Raw genomic sequence first — 17,020 nt, 5'->3', positions numbered from 1 at the left:
GAGTATTGTTGAATTATATTTTAATCACTTAAAGTATTTTTTTGATTTTAATAATTTAAAGGTTTCTTTTTGTAATAATTGTTATTAATAATTCCTGATTAAATATTGGTTTGTATACTGTAACTGATTTTTATTGATCACTTTAACCCTTGCCCTGCAATAGCTGTTGTAGTCCTGTCAAACTCTTTGTCATAATTATACGAGTCTGAAGTGGGGAACAGGTATAGATTACTTATTTGAAGAATTTAGTTCGTCTAAGGGCCGAGTCACATCGAAATAGCAGCGGCCTTGCGCGACCTTCAGACACCGCGAGCCTGGTATCTTGACTAGTTTAGTTTCTAAGTTCGCCCGAGCAGCCTCGCGTCGTCACTGACAGCCGCGGGCAGAAACGATAACACGCGGCAGACTACAAGCCAGTCAGTCACCTCCTTCTTATTTCGTATCGATGACATGTCTTATAATGAAACTACACTTTGTCAGCCCAATATGCCGCCACAGCGAGAGCACGACCGGATACGCTCATTAGGTTCTGCCGCGAGCAAGTTTCAGGGCACAGTGGACATGCGATGAGGTGGGAATTGGTCTGCATACCAGCCCCGCACTGGCACCTAAGGTCCACCCCGCCCGCTTAGACGACAGACCCGTGTCGACGGTGCGCGTTTTTCCACGCGCTTCTCAAAGAGATGTCAGCAACCCCAGCGGGGCCCAGCAGGGCCAAGGCCTGCCGGGGCTGCAGGTTGTTCGAAAGAGATACCGCGGCCCTGGTACATAAAAGGCCCACGACGGAACACGACGGTTTTTAGTCAATAAGAGTCTGATACTCCCTCGCCGCTGCTAACCCACAGCGGGATTTGATGATTTTTGACGTCGTTACAAAAAAAAGTTCCGCCCCGCCCTTGAAACCCCACTGGACCCTCTGATCTTTCCTCATGTCGATGCAGGTTCGGAGTCTGTGTAAGGACAGTCACCTGAGCAGCTGATAGGCCAGCATGCAGCTGAAGATGCAGACGAGCACGGCGCTGACGGAGAGCGCGAACACGCCGCGCAGGCACCAGTACAGCGCGCCGTGCACCACGCCGCACTCTGATACACCCTCGAACACGCAGCGGACTCCTGAGATACAAGAGAAATATAAGTTTTTGATAGTCATCATCTGCAAAAAAGGCTCGGAAAAGATGCTGGGAAAAGGTTTGGAAGATGACATCATCATCATCTGTCTAGCTTTTTCCCAACTATGTTTTATTAAGAAGACCCCAACGGCTTCGAGTGTAAGGCAGTAATTTCGGAACGTGCGTGCGAACGGGGTGATCAAGTTCGTTGAATGCGGCTAAGTACCAGTATGCCACATAGAGGTATATATCATATCGCTTATTGCATTCCACAATGTACATTAGGGGAAGAATTTAATTTTTTGTCACAACTATGGACCCTGATGGACACAGCAAAAATCATTTATTCAAACTTGGCTGCAAGACAGCACTTGAAGAACGTCAGGAATTTACAAAAGACAGCCCCCAAAACGCCCACCCTTCACCACTTCCTATGTGTTTTTGCCGGGAAGAAGAAGTGGCGCAACAAACTCCCCAGCAAACACAGCAGTTAGAAGAGAGGAAGGCGGTTTATGTAAGATTACTATCTTATTTACTTCCTATGTGGTTACATACCCACAAGTAGTATAATAAGCATTTCCCTATGCAAAAACGAATGATACTTCTAACAACAACCTACCTTCATCATCAGCAGCGCTGTGCTGAGTATCAGGTGGCATGGAGAAGCACGTACAAGTGCGCGTCAGCTTCGTGTATTCACAGAACTTCAGCGTTTGCAGTCTGAAAGAAAATAATTATGGGTAAGATCTTGCCAAACTTTTTTCGGAATTGAAGGAAACGATATTCCATTGGCTGTTTAAAACTTTTCCTCTCCGCTTCGTTGAGGGTTGAATAACGGTCACTGAAAGTCTGTTCAATTTGTTAGGTACACATCAACAAATAATTTAGATCTTACGGAGTCTAGTGTACATCAGAACGACTGTCACTCTACCATCCCTCAAAATACATACACAGAGTTGCTACCAAGTTGCAACAACTGTTTTTTTTTTTTTCGAAAATAACCATCTTTTCAAGGTGACAGCCATTCTGATATCAGGATCTTAGGTCACTTAATAAATGAATTGGACTAATAAAAAAATAAATGTTACAAATTAATCTTTCTTCCTTTGAACAGAATTGAGTTAGTAACAGAATTAAGTCAATAAAAATAAACTGGGGCCCGATTCTCCTAATTTTACTTAAGCGACCTTCGATTGACGTTCGACTCGATTCGACTGAAACCCAATCCCGACTCGATTACGATTGAAGCGTATGTGGCATTCCGCTATTTTTTCTTTGAATTAAACGTTTTTATCCTTTTCTGTCATTCAATAATGAATCATTTTGTCTGCAAATGATTTACGATTGCAAAATGATTGTACAGCAAACTACCGTATAGACCAAAATCATCAAAATAGCAGACCAATCGCAGACCAATCAAATGTCAATCGAATACGATTGGTCTTTCATTAGTAGCAGAATGCCCGATATGGTTAAAACTGCTATTACGATGATATTGAGATTCGATTTCTATTCGATTTTGAAATTATTAACTTAGGAGAATCGGGGCCCTGGCCAAATTAAAAACAGGAATTTTTTTTTTTCAACCAAGAATTCATCACATAAATAAGTACTCACTTGTTCATATGTATGACGGTGGTGGTGATGGTGACGAGCACACACGTGAGCGCGCACACCAGGCAGCACGCGCCTACCACTTTTATCTGTTCAGGGGAGATACTCGTTATTATATACACTACACTGGAAATAAATGCAGTTTTATAAAATTACTAGTTTAGACACGACCTTTTTATTGCACAATTTACAATATGTAAATGACAATCGTCAAAAAAACGACGACTTAGGGCCGCCGTACACGGACTGCTCGAGCAGTTAGCGGCTGAGTGAAATACACGGACCGCTCGAGCGGTCGGCGTCGACTGCTTGAGCTGTCGGTTGTTGACTGCTCGAGCTACGACCCAACTGCTCGAGCAGTCAAATGAGAAAACAGACGCCGCGAGGCCGCAAAGGGCGGGGGGGAGAGGGAAGTCGGAGAGCTGTCGACTGCTCTAGCGCAGTCAACGGCTCAAGCAGTCGGTGTATGCCTCGCAACCGCTCGCGAGCGGTCGACGGCACGATGGAATTTCATCATGCAGTTGACGGCTTGAAGCGGTCGCGACTGCTCGAGCAGTCGTGTGTACGGCAGCGAATGAATGACTATAGTTCACTGCGCGGTCGCGGCTTTAAGCAGTCGGTCTCAACTGCTTGAAGCAGTCCGTGTACGGCGGCTCTTATTTACGCCCAACATAAACGTCCGTTATTAAAAAGAACTGTTTATTATACAATGAAAATTGACCGTGGCCGTAGTAAACAGTTGTTTTAGAAAACTTATGTTTATGTTGTCGGTGAAGCCGTGCTTAGTGTAAAAGTAACTTTATCTGTTGGTCAACAGGAGAAAATATTGCTGAACCGATTTAAATGAAATTTGGTGCACGCATAGATAGTCTAGTCTAGAGCTTGTAAGAGGGCATATAGACTACTTTTCCCCCGGTTGCGTATAAAGCTCTATATTTAAAAATCTTTATTCAAGGAACAAATTAGGTACCAAACAAGACATAAAATCATGCAAAATCAACATCGTAACTACTCAAACATAAAATGAATGAATGAAATAAAGCGATTGATTCAATAATGTGCATCAGTCACGCGAACTTTACATAAGCTTAAAGTTACGACTCAATCAAGTTAATTTTACTATTCATGAGATATTTATGGTATAGAGGGGGAAAGAAAAATAACATGCAGTTAGGGGAAGTTAAGTAAGTAATAAGTCGCTTGAGGAACAAAAAGAAGCATGAGATCGAAATTAATATTAAAAAGCAGAAGAGTTTGTTTCTTTGTTTAAAAGTGCTAATCTTAAGAACCACTCGATTAGATTTTTTTTTCACTATTCGATCATCGAGGCAAGCCATATGCTACTGTTACTCAGTTTTTGCTACTAATATGAAGAAGAGGAAATATTTTTCGTTTATTTCTTTGTACCCAAAGGCTCCGAACCTACTGAACCAATTTGAAAAATTCTATCACTTTTGGGAAGCTACACTACACTATCCCCGGGTGACAAAGACCATTAATCATGCAGTTGCGTGAAAAATAAAGACAGCAAGCATCCCTACTAATTAAAAGCCCATAACAAAACTTCATGCAGTTCAAACCAAAGCAATCAATTTTAGCAAGCGTGCGATATAATGATGGAGATGGAACATACTTTTCTTACCATATAGCTGTAACGGTTGCGACGCCGCGCCAGGCTCATGATGCAGACGCCTGTTAGCACCAACTGGAACAATGATATTATTTGTGTTATTTTAGAACTTTAGAGTATCTCTTGGGTAAGTGACAGACGCATTATAAGGTTAAGCAATGCTAGGCGCTGTCGGTCCGTGGGTGGATAATATTAACATCAGGAGTGCCTCCGTGTTTTGGAAGGCACGTTAAACTTGTGGGTCTTGGCTGTCATTCAAATGGCAGTCGTTAGAGGTAGTCAGAAGTCCCAGAAAGTCCGACAAACGATTTTACCAAAGGGTTGCCCTGGTAACGAAGGAACTGAGGAGATAGATATGGTCTATCTATTTTGAGAATAAAGTTCATCGACGATTTTACATAGGCACGGCTTTACAGTTCCATAAAAAAGAAACCAACTCTGTGCAGCTGCCTACCTGGGCTGCAGGATTGTTTGTCGTAAGAGTTACCGCGGCTATGGTACACAAAGGAAGTCTGCCTCCCACTGCACCCACAGCGGGAGGGCTCATTTCACGATTTCCCCCAAAAAAATACACAAAAACTTACCATAGCCGCCGGCACAGCAGCAGGCACCGTCTCCAAGTGCTGTGGGGACGCAGTGTAAGCTCGCAGCAGTATATGCTGGGCCGCCAACAAGCCGCCCAGGGCCGCAGCCAGGGCCCCGCAGCCGACGCACCACCACGCGTACTTGCGGCGGCGGCAGGTCCCATCGTTGCCGTTGCAGCCCACTGATGCTGGAAGATGAGAGGAATTATTTAAAGCTAGATTTTTTGACATCTACGGAATAGTCATGACATTATGTTACGCTTTGGATGCACTTTTATTAACCTGGATAAAAGTTAAGTACAAATGTGTTTTTTTTATGCAAGAGTTAATTTATTCGTTTGTTACAACGACTAAGCACATAGAGATGACATTTTAGATAACGTGCACTATATGAAGACAGCTTTATTATTTAGGATGACGGGACGCGAACTGAGCCGCAGGCGGACAGAATTATCTAAATAGTAAGTAAATCAAGAGTTGGAGTAAATATTCCAAGCAATTTTCATATACAATAGATACATGTTCCCATGTCCGAAGTATTTTTTAAAGAAATGCCCAGTTTCTCATATCAGTAAACTCAGACGTCATGGTATTTTAAAAATTAAACGATCGAGTAATAAAATCTACAAAATCGATCATCTCACATCATAAACCATCAATCGTTTACAAGTTTAACTACGTAAGGTAAATCTTTTTATAGATAGAAATGGTTTTACGATTTGTTTTTTAGCGTTCCGTACGTTTGAGGGTGAAACGGGACCCTCTTACTAAGACTTCGCTTTCCGTGTATCACCGTTGTATCATATGAACCGTGATAGTTGTGAATGTATTTCTGTTACTATAAAAACAAATACTGAAAACTAGAACTAAATAAATATTTTTGGGGACTCTTATAGAACAACCGCGATTTTTTCTCCCCTTCGTGGAGGAACCCTTCGTGGGCTAGTCCAACTCGCTCTTGGCCAGTTCTTTTGTAATAGTTAACTTGCCATGACACAGTAGTTTGAAAATTTCACTATCGAGCTATCGGAGCACGATCTTCAAGACTTTTTTTAATACTTAGGTGATCCGAAGCGAAACTTCTTTTAATGTATAAACTAAAAAATAGCTTTTTCGTAAAAAACTGACCTTTGAATTTCAACTTTTTGAACACGATTTTCAAAACGACCGTTGAAGAGATAATATTTATTAAGGAAACTTTTTAATAAAAGTTTTATATACATATAATGTAAAGATATGATGAAAGATTAATATTTAAAAACATAAATTCATCACACGTTTCAGAAACCGATGCAGATGGTGGAGTGAGAAATTAAATGAAAATTACCAAAATACGGTGGCGGGGGTACATAATGTTGTGGAACCTCAGCTGCTATCGCGGACCTCGGCGTCGACACCTGGTATTGTACCACTTGCATAACACCACACGCTTGCATCACAAACAAACTAAACATTCACACATTTTTACTACAGAAAACACACTTTTAACAAGCAATAATTCACTAAAACACCAAACTTTTTCACAAAAAATTCAAATCGTTCTAACTCCCGCCATGACACTTTTATTTTTTTTATACAATTCCACCGTGAACTTTCAAATCTCGCGCCTTTTCTATAAAATCGATATTTACACCCCACGCCAACCGTGCGTAAAGAACAATGACCTCTTTGCGTATAAAAACAATCGTATTTACAAGCACTGGCTGGTTTTATTTCGTCACTTTTCACTAATCATTTAAAAAGTTTCAATTCCTTTAATTTTAATTCCGTTTTTCTGTGTCTTATTTTTTTCCCTCGTTTCTGATGTTTTTGTCACTTTAATAACACAAACGATGTTTATTTTATATGTTTTTACAGGGTTTTGGTCCAAAAATGTACGTTTTGATATATTATTTCAGTTTATATTCACAATAAACACTTTCTCGTTGCATTATTGAGTTTACGTTGTAAGGTTATGTGATTTGACAATGGCCGTTTCGCGCAGAAGCAATGGGTTCTTTATGTGGCTCAGGTAGAAAGGTCTTAAATTGAATGTATGGGAATGTGACTTATGGATTTTGTGTACACTGTACACCTACCTACAGAATTACATTGATAGGTATATTTTTTCAAAAGTAGAACAGGTAGTTTTGTGCAAAAGTAGAACAGGTAGTTTTGTGCAAAAAGGTTGCATGTAAGCATGTAAACTTTTTTCTCGTTTGACATGAATGAATGACATTTTGACTTGATTTTGGTGGGAAACGATTTCACCTACACATTTTATGGTTTCTTACTTTTATTCAACAATAAGGTTTACACCATTATTTATTAGACAGCAAAAACTTCAGATTGATGTCCGGAAAACATTAATTTTGAGATAACAATTGATTTCTGTTTGCAACGCATTTCAAATAGCGAGGGTTTTTTTTTACATTTGTTGACATTTCTTGTTTCTTTAGCAGGTAGGATATGGTTCAATGGTTATATGTGTCTCTCTATTGCTACAGGTACCTACTTAAATTATGAATAGAATTGAGAAGAAATCTGGTATCTTTTTGCCAAACATAGAAATTAATGGAGTCTTAAATAGAAAATTGTATGTTGATTTCTAAAAGTACATAAATACAAATTCTTTGTTGATTTTTCACAGCTTTCTGAGCAACTTTGCTAGAAAACTTTTTGAATAGACTTTAGGACGAAATGGAGATTAATGAATTTGTAAGAAAAAGGTACTACATAGTTGCTGCCAGTGCGGTCAGCAGCAAGCTCACCTTATGTCTAACTTACAAGTTTTTCTGTCGCCGCAATTTACATACATACGTAAGTATGACAGACATAGAGACAACAAGATGTCTAGACTGCCTCGTGTGCCAGACAAACATCTCTAGGTATCCTAAGGCTCATTTTCACGCAAAACATAAACGTCCGTTTTTCATAAAACAACTGTTTAATTCAAAAATTGAAAGCAAACATTCATAGCACATAGTTGTTTTTAAAAAAACTGACGTTTATGTTGTCACTAAACTTGGTCCTTGCAACCAGGTTCATCAAACCTCTGAAGGTCACTCTCACTTACCATTATTCCTCCTATTAGTAGCAGCAAGCACGCTGGTCGGCGGGCGAGGGGGCAGCGCGGGGGGTGTGTCGGTCTTCGCGGGGGGAGGGGGCCCGGGATCGTCCGCGCATGCGTACTGAGCTGATGCTGGTTTGCACGTGCATGCTACTTGGTACTGGAATTGAGAAGATATTGAGTTAGTATGGTGTTTGAGGTTAGATTGGAGATCCTGCTTATTGCCCTTTAGTCGTGCTGGCCTAGTGGGAAAAGAACCAACCTTTCGAGTGCGGGAGTGGGTTCGATTCCAGGTCAGGCAAGTACCAATGCAACTTTTCTAAGTTTGTTTGTACTTTCTAAGTAGGTATATCTTGGACACCAACGGCTGATAAAAAGGTGAAGGAAAACATCTTGAGGAAACCTGGACTGTATAGTCTGAAATCAGCAACCCGCATTGAGCAAGCGTGGTGATTAATGCTCAATCCTTCTCCGTGTGAGAGGAGGCCGCAGCCCAGCAGTGGGACGATAAAAAGGCTGTAACAGTTATTGCCCTTTATAAGCAACTATACGGCTAATGTTGGGGCATGAATGGTGGGACTGCCTCCCCACAAGTACTACTCAGAATGATTGGTATTCTTATAACTCGTAAAATTTTAGAACTATGTTCTCGAGGAAACTTAAAAGAGGTATGTCTAGCTTCTATTCAAAAGAGATAACAATGATTTCTCCAATTACACAATAAATGGGATACCTAGCACCCCAATTAGAATTCCACAGGTTAGGGAAGCAAAATCCCTATAAAAACTCGGTTCTTCTGTACCTTATGCAGATCAGAAGTGACAGAAGCGCTGGTGTCGCACTCGGGACACGCTTCTGGCGCCGGCGAGCTGCGCGCTGACGTCACGTCTCCCAGCGACATCGCTCGCTCCTCTGATGCTGGAAAGATAAAACCACAGTTGAAATAATGTCTAGGAGTTGTGCAGGAGTTACGGGGTTGAATACCGAGTTCAGCTTATGAGAATATTATACAGTTCAGCCAGGAGTCTGGCAGATGGTGATTGATACAACCGTGCATCAAAGTGCGCAAGTGCTTGGGCAATATAATGCACTGCGTAGCTGGCTGATATCTTTAGAGGGTACAGCCGCCCGTAGCCGACAATCAGCCAAGACGCCATTATTTATATTCTTCAGGGCAAATAATGCGAGGGTAGTTAAACATTGGAACCTATTCATCATATGTAAGCAAGCAAGCAAGCATAGCGGCTTCAGTAAGACAATTAAATAGAATATTTTAGCATTCATCTCATATATTTTAGACCCTCTGCCATGTTTAAACAATTAATAACAATGCCACTATTGCAAAAATTAAACAAGTAAGTATTGCAATGTTAATTGTGGTAATAAATTCCACAATAACAATAAAATTAAAACCCCTCACAACAAAAACAAATAACGCGATCAAATGACCATAATACCCCTACTTCTACCATAAATACCTTCGCCATATCAACGAGAATGGCGCGCAAAAAGTCGTAATGGCGCGCTATGGCGGCAAAAACAACTGTTAATCCATCTACATCCGGTCTCTATGGTCACATCCGTCGCGAACAGCTGTTGCATTGGACCCGTTGACGACAGAGAATCGTGTTTACAGCTGTATTTTAATGAATGGTGAGTAAAAATAAATGGTATTGGTATTTAGAGTTCAGTGGGCATTTGGGTAAGCACGATTGGTTTAAATTTATACCAACGTCCAAAAAGGAGGAGGTTTATATTGATAAAAGTATTGCTTAATTTTGAGTTTTGTCTATGGTCAATCAATTTTTTATTGCAAGATGCAGCATCTTCGATACACGTTATATATAGACTAGTTAATTTTCAAACGTAAACGACATGTACTTTCAACCAATAACATGTATCAAAGTCGAAGTATATATTATTATGACCTACTTCGATGGAAAATCGTTCCAAAAATCCATTGAAGTTTGACCTTATTGTACCTACTTGATTTTTTCTACGAAAATTATGCCATAAATGACATTGGTTCATAGTGAGCGGAGATCAATCATACATTTAGCAGAGGAGAGACATGGCGTCCGTCAGTTGCAGAAAGATCCATTAAGTCTATTGCTAAAACTTTTTAGAATATAGCAATAGTAGTAGCTTTAGCTTCTATGTTTTGTTCTGCAAATGACGGATAATCGTGTCCAGTTGGCTAAATTCTCAAAGACAATCTGAGATGGTATTTAAAGTAAACCTCAGTTTAAATGGGGTCAAGCTATCGTCGATCTAATAAACTCATTGTCCTGCCATACAGAGTAAATGTCATTGAGTATTTGTACGTACTTGCAATGTTGTATAGATTCGTCGAAGGTCGCCCTCCCTTGATTGTAGCTCTCTCTTACACTTGAGAGTTGAGGGCATTCAATCCGGGTCAGTTGCAAAATTTTGATGCGATTAAACTGAAGAGTCCGTTTGTTTGTTTGGAACGCGCCAAAGACATTACATACTTTGGAATGCACTAAAATCATGAACTATTATTACGAAATCTATCTGAAACCTATCTGAAACCGATACATTTGTATCGGTTTCAGATATATAGCCTATTGTAGCTTGTAGGCTACAGGATTGTTCGCCCGAGTTACCGTGGCCCTTTTACATAAAGGGCTCCAGAAGGAACATGATGGGTTTTAGTCAGTAACAGTCTAACACTCCCTCACACTGCACCCACCATGTTTCTTCTGAAGCCCTTTGTGTAGCAAGTGCACCCACAGCGTGAGGGGTCACTTTGATGACATCCCACCAAAACAAAAAAGCCTTTTTGTCGAGGAAGGCTGTAGACTTCGTTTTATGAAGGTGAAACCTCTAGCGCAAAGTAGTAAGCAGATGCATACATAATACCTACTTAATATGTTTGTGTATGTATGTATTATTGTTCATACATTGCAAATTGTTATAGCATACAGGCGCTCTTGTTTACGGTCAGCAGACAAGTTACGACTTGAACGATTAGTGCATTGAACTTTGAACCTAACTGCTACTTCGTTTAGTGCATCCAATCGTGTCCTAATGATAGCCTGGACCAACTGCTCATTTTACCCATACCCGAACCACAAGAATAGACTAATTTCAAGAACTAGATTCTGGGCCGATTTGATAAAATCTGTCAGTGGTAGATAGCCCACTAATCGGGGAAGGGTATAAGCTACTTTTCATCCGGGTCCGCGTAGTGCCCACGGGATGCAGGTAAAAGCAAGTTAGGTATTAATAAAGCATTCCTTTCTTTTCTGAATTTCATAGTAACAAAATAACGACCGTCAAAAACATCACATAAAGTCTAAATAACGATTTCAAAACAGAAATGAATTCGCAAAATCTCAAAACGAGCGAATCAAAGCGCCTCGAACGACCATCGACAGATCATTCAGTGATGACTGAATGAATGATTGAACGATTACGCGCGGTCACTGACCTCGGCCGGAGTGGTTTGTCAACAATTTGTGGGTCTTTTTTCTGTTGTTTTACGCGTGGGAAGTTACGATTATGCCTAGTTTATTCGGCTGTTACAAAAGTAAGATTTTTGGCTGGGTATAACCTAGATTTTAATGTTTTAGGCTGTCATTTTAGCATTTACTTACAACTGGTCAAATAATGTATGTACATTCATGTACAAACGAATCTAAATGAACTACCATTAACTGCGCATTTCAATAATCTTCAATCATTATGCAGTTTTCAAGGAAAACTTTTCATTTATTTGCGTTAAAATTGCACTTTTCAATAAACAGTTTTACAGTTGTCAATCTCCGGTGAAAGGTAGTGTAAGTACAGTCGTCCCAGTATATAATTGACAAGTTGACAGGTGTCATTACAAGTTGTATTCCTTTTTTGGATATTTTATGGCTTCTGTGAACGGCGTGTGTTGGTGGCAAGGTTTGCTTTTAACCGTCAAATCCGTAGCGGACCCCAATCGGGGTCTGAACATCAATGTCACCGTAAGCTCGGTTTAGACCCCAATTGGGGTCTAAGAATCAGTCATACACTTTCCTAATTATTTACGCTCATATTTATTTTCTTTCCAATCAAACCACATTTGTGAGTACTAAATAAAATAACTAAATAAATTTAAATTATTTTTACGCATTCAAACCTTTCATATTTAGCATCCCGTTAGAAATATACCTTTTTAAAATCCAATCGTAATTACCGGGAATTCTGATCGAACTCGCCATGTTTGTTTACATTAGTTGTTTTTTTAAATTTGAAGACGCATAGACAAGATGGCGACGGTGATAGAAGTTTTGCATCGAATGATCCGAATCGTTAAAATAAAGAATCGATTTAATAATTTAAATCGATATTATAATATTACTAAATTGCACTTTTGTATACTTACCATAATCTGAAAATAAATTAGGAAAAGTAAAATGACTTAACTTATTTTGAAAAAAATGCTAGAAAGTCAGTGGTAGAAAATACGTTGTAGCCGGAATAAAAAAAATCTTCGGTTTTTAGGGTTTCTGAAGACGGCAAATGAAGACTTATTTATTTCTTCGGGTGTTTTATGTGCAGGATTCCTGTAGACCTGCCAAACTTAATGGCGATTCGTTACTTCCAACTTTTTAACTGAGCGGCAAAGCTATTTGACGAGAGCCGTAGTTAGGTGTAGTTATCGCAAAATTTTATGACGAGTTTATTGTTTGAAAGGGCAAATAGTTCGCTGTTCATCGAAAGCTGCTCCAAGATGGAAAGATGGCCGCCGCCGACTTATTTTTAACCGACTTCCCAAAAAGCGGAGGTTCTCAATTCGACCCATCAGGTCAGGATCTGATGATGGAACCTTGAGAAATCGAGGGCGACTTTCGAAAGTTGCAGAAATACATAGGTTGAAATCTTATCACTCAGGTGTTTGCCTGGTAGCACTATTCAACAGTGAAGGCTTTGAGCTGACCTGATGATGGAGAGCAGTGAAGGTCGAGGGAACTCGACAACTGAATATTTAAACTTTCTCGTGTTTGTGCTTATATTATTCGTATTTACGAGGCCTCTGCAACAGTGAAGGAGATGGAGACGAGAGAAGTTCGGTTATCGAGTTCCCTCGACCTTCTCTGGTCTCCATCATCAGGTCAGCTCCAAACCTTTACTGTTTCATAGTGTTATCAGACATACATCTGAGTGTCAAGTTATAACCTTATCTATGCTTACAATTTTCGAGAGTTGCCCTCGATTTCTCAAGGTTTCCATCATCAGATCCTGGACCTATTAACAAATATGGGGAATATAGCCCTTCGACCAAAAACAAACATCCAAATTGAGAACCACCTCCTTTTTGGGATTCGGTTAAAAATATTTGGTGACTTTAAAATCAATTATTGTTTCTCATCATCAAATAAGTACATTACTTTGGTAGTTACAAATTGCATTATATTTCAGAACACCAGGCTTACCCTCCGCCGAAACAAAAATCTTAGAATTGTTGAGAAATAATATAAGAATAAATTAAAATTCCGTAACAGGTAATAAAAATTCAATTTAAGTTAAAAATTATTACGAATGACGCAACACCAAAATAAATAATACATATAAAAATTTAATGCTAAAAACTTTCATAAAACTTAAATATCTTTTTTCTTAACAACAAAAACAAATTGAACCTATAATTTCAAATTAATAAATAAAATTGAAATAAGTTGCTATTAAAAAATAGGTATATATAAAATTGGTATTCGATTATTTATAATAAATATCCGATTTAGGTATCGAATGCACAACGCTGATTGAAAAAAAAAAATACTCCATTCCAAACTCTTCTTGTCTGTGACTTTGATCTTGTAAATTGTTCATTTTTATTGTGTATTTTATGTGCTGATTTTTTAGTTATTGAACATAAATAAGTGCACATAATGTATTGCAACGGATTGAAAATGTTATACATATGACGTTTGTGTTGTGTTTAAGAAAGTGATGCGATTATTTGTTGGTAAGTTTTCACCAAATTTGAAATGCCTAACTTTTCGATAGACTTAAAAACACCGTAATTATTATCTTTTTCTGAATTAACTGACCCCATTTGACCTTTGCACGCTGTTGTCAAATAAGTGAGCTCTAAAGTTATAGTTAAAATACTTCTGATCAGGCATTACGGACTTAGAATTCATGTGTTGAAAGTTAGTACAAATTTTTGACTTCCATGTCGCGATTCAAAATATCCCGCCGAATCAACGGTAAAGTCATATGTCAAAATCTTGTCGAGCAGAGGGGTTAAATAGAATGCTGGTTACAAAGATTTTATGGTGATGATCGTTTTCTTCGTTAAATTGAGAAACGTTAATTTGGTCCATATTTGTATTTAACAATACCAATTAGAAGGGCAGGAACTGTCATGACATTTTAGATAATGCAAAAGTTTATAGGTATATTATTTGATATGTTTTCACAGTTAAACTTTTAAACCTATACCTATTGCATTAAATATGTCTCGATAAAAATCATGGATTCCTGTGATCTGACGATAACTTACCTACAAGTGAAAATTCAATACATGTAAAAAAGCCGCTCATTTTTAAAATACCAACAATATCTAGTGTATCCTATAGTAATTTTTAAACCTTTTTAACTATGCCGCTATTCATAATAACAATAACTAACTGTGAAGAAACGCCGCAAAAGGCTGAGATTAATAGCAAAAGGACCGTTTATAAAAAAATAATTGTTTGAGCAGGTAAACTTTGGTTTAGTTTTTTTTATTAGCTTGTTAGAGGCAACGACCTGTTTTTATTCTTCCTCAAATATAAGGTGGAAACCTTTTTTTGTTGTAGATAATAGAGTCTTAAATATCTTCTGCTTATCGAGTGAGCTGTAGGTTTAATCACCTGGCAAGCCCTGGTGTCAAGAGTTACCGCGGCCCTGGTACATGAAAGGCCTACGACGGAACACGACGGTTTATTATTGGCGTCAGTATTTAACAGACGTACGTATAAGTTATTAATTTATTTATTAACATGGGAAACCTACACCTAAAGAAAATAAACTAAGAACAGTATGATAAACGGACAGCCAATAGCAGGTCTCCACGTGTAGATACAGATGTATACAAAACTACTACTTACCTATATCTATTTTGATATTTAGAAGATAGTTACAGGTTGGTGCAATTTAAGCATCTGCTAAGAGCTGAAACTTAGTGGTTAATTTCCTTCGAACATTGCCCCAAATCATGAACGTGCCGAACTAGCCGAAAAAAGTGTTTTTCCCAGGCCTGAGAAAACCGCGCCAATTTACTGGTACTCAGCATAATCTAACTACATCTCAATAATTTATTTACTGCCATCACAACCGCACTGTGGTCGCTTCAGAATTGCTCAGGAAGTTGTTAAATTATCATTATTATGTAACTGGATGGTAATAGGATCACACTTTCGCGTCTTGTGGTAGAACTCAGGTTTTGAAGACGACTTTTCAAGTTTGAGTTCGAAAACAGCAAAGATATCCTCACTATCAAAAAGCATTTATTCAAAATAGGCTGAAAAACTGAAGAACGTCAAAATGACATGAGACAGTCCCCCAAAAACGCCCTTCGCCACTTCTTATGTCTTTTCGCTGGGAAGAAGAAGTGGCGCAACAAACTCTCCAGAAACGCATTTGTGATCTGTCTTTAGATTTGAACAATCTTAATAGAAAATTATGTCATTCATATTCTCATCTGTATTGCTTTTCTCCAACTATGCTCGACTTCTAATCTAACCGAATGCAGCTAAGTACCAGTGCTTTACAAGGAGCGATTACCTATCTGACCTCCTCACCCCAGTCCCCGGTTACCAAGTCAAACTGATACCCTTTCAAACCCATCTTAAAATGAAACTGTAACATTTTAATCCCGCAATAAACTCAAAATAAACAAGATGGCGTCCAAGTCATAGACTATAAGCTCCACTTTCTCTGACCCCTGACATGCGAACTAAACCGCCATTGTGGCTCTGCAATTTTAGAGTTAATAACATATAGACAGACTTATAACTTATACTTTCACTGGGGAAGTTCATATTTAAGTTATTAACTTTTGAAACTATGTGAGAAACCTATTTGTAACATGAAAGGGCATTTTGGCGAATGTAAATAGAAAAAATTATAACATGACTGTTATTGCGAAAGTTATTCTGACTGTGTGTCGTGTTAGAAAAATTAAAGCAATTTTAACTAAAAATAAAACTTAGATGTATTTATCGTGAAAATGCACGAAACATTTGTCATAAGCATTGTATTTTTTTTTTAATTGATTAAATTCTTTTGAAGGGCAGTCCCCTAACTTTTACCCTTACCTTTAACTTTACCCTCAGCTCCCATTTTTTGGTAAAATCTTAAAAAGACAACATGTAATCAAAGCTAAACAGAAATCCCAGATGGACATTTATAAATAGTATATTCATACAAAATGCATACATGTCCACAGCAAATTGTCTATAGTTTGTCACCAAGGAGTCTTTAATAAAGACCATAGAGTCGGGGAGAGTTGTGAGGCCAGTGGCCTGCAGCGCGGGTCAATTAACGCGGGCGAGACAATTGGCAAAATTATGTCACTCTTATTAACAAACTGTCACTTTCCACTGGGAATTTATTATTTGGAGCAATAGCAGTTTTGAATAATTTAGTTTTGGTCAGAAATTCATCGCAAAATTGAAGCCTGGTTCGGAGTGCTTGCTGACAAGAGACAGAAAAGACATGAACATGGTTCGACACTAATGTCCAGTTACTTCTCTTGTCAAGCCTGTGGTAAGAAATGTCGCTCTCGTATCGTATCGTATCTGTTCAGTCACGAAAGGCGTTGTATCACAGACACCACCACATAAATCGTCTGCAATAGACGAAAAAGGCCGTTGGTCAGACATTATGTTAATATTTTCGAGTATCTACTTTTGCCAGATTTTTAGTCTGCTTAGAATCGGACAGCTGGTTTGATTTACGAAAAATGTATGGTCCTGTTAGGTAATAATTACAATAATGGTTTTGAAAACTAACGAATGTTTGAATTTATATCTTCCTCCCAGCAAAGCAC

The 17,020-nt window shown here is 38.7% G+C and overlaps 1 protein-coding gene and 2 long non-coding RNA genes across 5 annotated transcripts in view; 1 reads left to right on the top strand and 2 right to left on the bottom strand.

Annotated features, from left to right (window-relative positions):
- Positions 1–17,020, bottom strand: part of LOC110379917 (uncharacterized) — a 49,392-nt gene that overhangs the window by 18,173 nt on the left and 14,199 nt on the right. Inside the window, exons 2-8 of one of the 3 annotated variants that reach the window (XM_064042192.1) lie at positions 8,789–8,904; positions 7,993–8,146; positions 4,938–5,125; positions 4,357–4,428; positions 2,727–2,812; positions 1,729–1,829; positions 969–1,113 (exon numbers count right to left, since the gene is read on the bottom strand). In XM_064042192.1, coding sequence (XP_063898262.1) covers positions 969–1,113; positions 1,729–1,829; positions 2,727–2,812; positions 4,357–4,428; positions 4,938–5,125; positions 7,993–8,146; positions 8,789–8,887 — 845 coding nt within the window. In that variant the 5' untranslated portion in view covers positions 8,888–8,904. Of the gene's footprint in view, positions 1–968; positions 1,114–1,728; positions 1,830–2,726; positions 2,813–4,356; positions 4,429–4,937; positions 5,126–6,264; positions 6,945–7,992; positions 8,147–8,788; positions 8,905–17,020 lie in introns of those variants that run through there. The other 2 variants (XM_064042193.1, XM_064042194.1) reach the window with 2 other exon arrangements.
- LOC135118962 (uncharacterized) overlaps positions 1–17,020 on the bottom strand; it is a 115,599-nt gene that overhangs the window by 97,187 nt on the left and 1,392 nt on the right. The gene's annotated exons all lie outside the window — the stretch shown is intronic.
- LOC135118930 (uncharacterized) lies at positions 11,909–13,785 on the top strand. Its single transcript, XR_010277871.1, has 2 exons — positions 11,909–12,787; positions 13,219–13,785. It is a non-coding gene; the product is annotated as an uncharacterized LOC135118930 (long non-coding RNA).

Source organism: Helicoverpa armigera, chromosome 27, assembly GCF_030705265.1.
Source record: "Helicoverpa armigera isolate CAAS_96S chromosome 27, ASM3070526v1, whole genome shotgun sequence".
Taxonomy (NCBI): domain Eukaryota; kingdom Metazoa; phylum Arthropoda; class Insecta; order Lepidoptera; family Noctuidae; genus Helicoverpa; species Helicoverpa armigera.
Note: the sequence above shows the minus strand (reverse complement) of the source record. Positions and strands in the feature narration are given on the sequence as shown.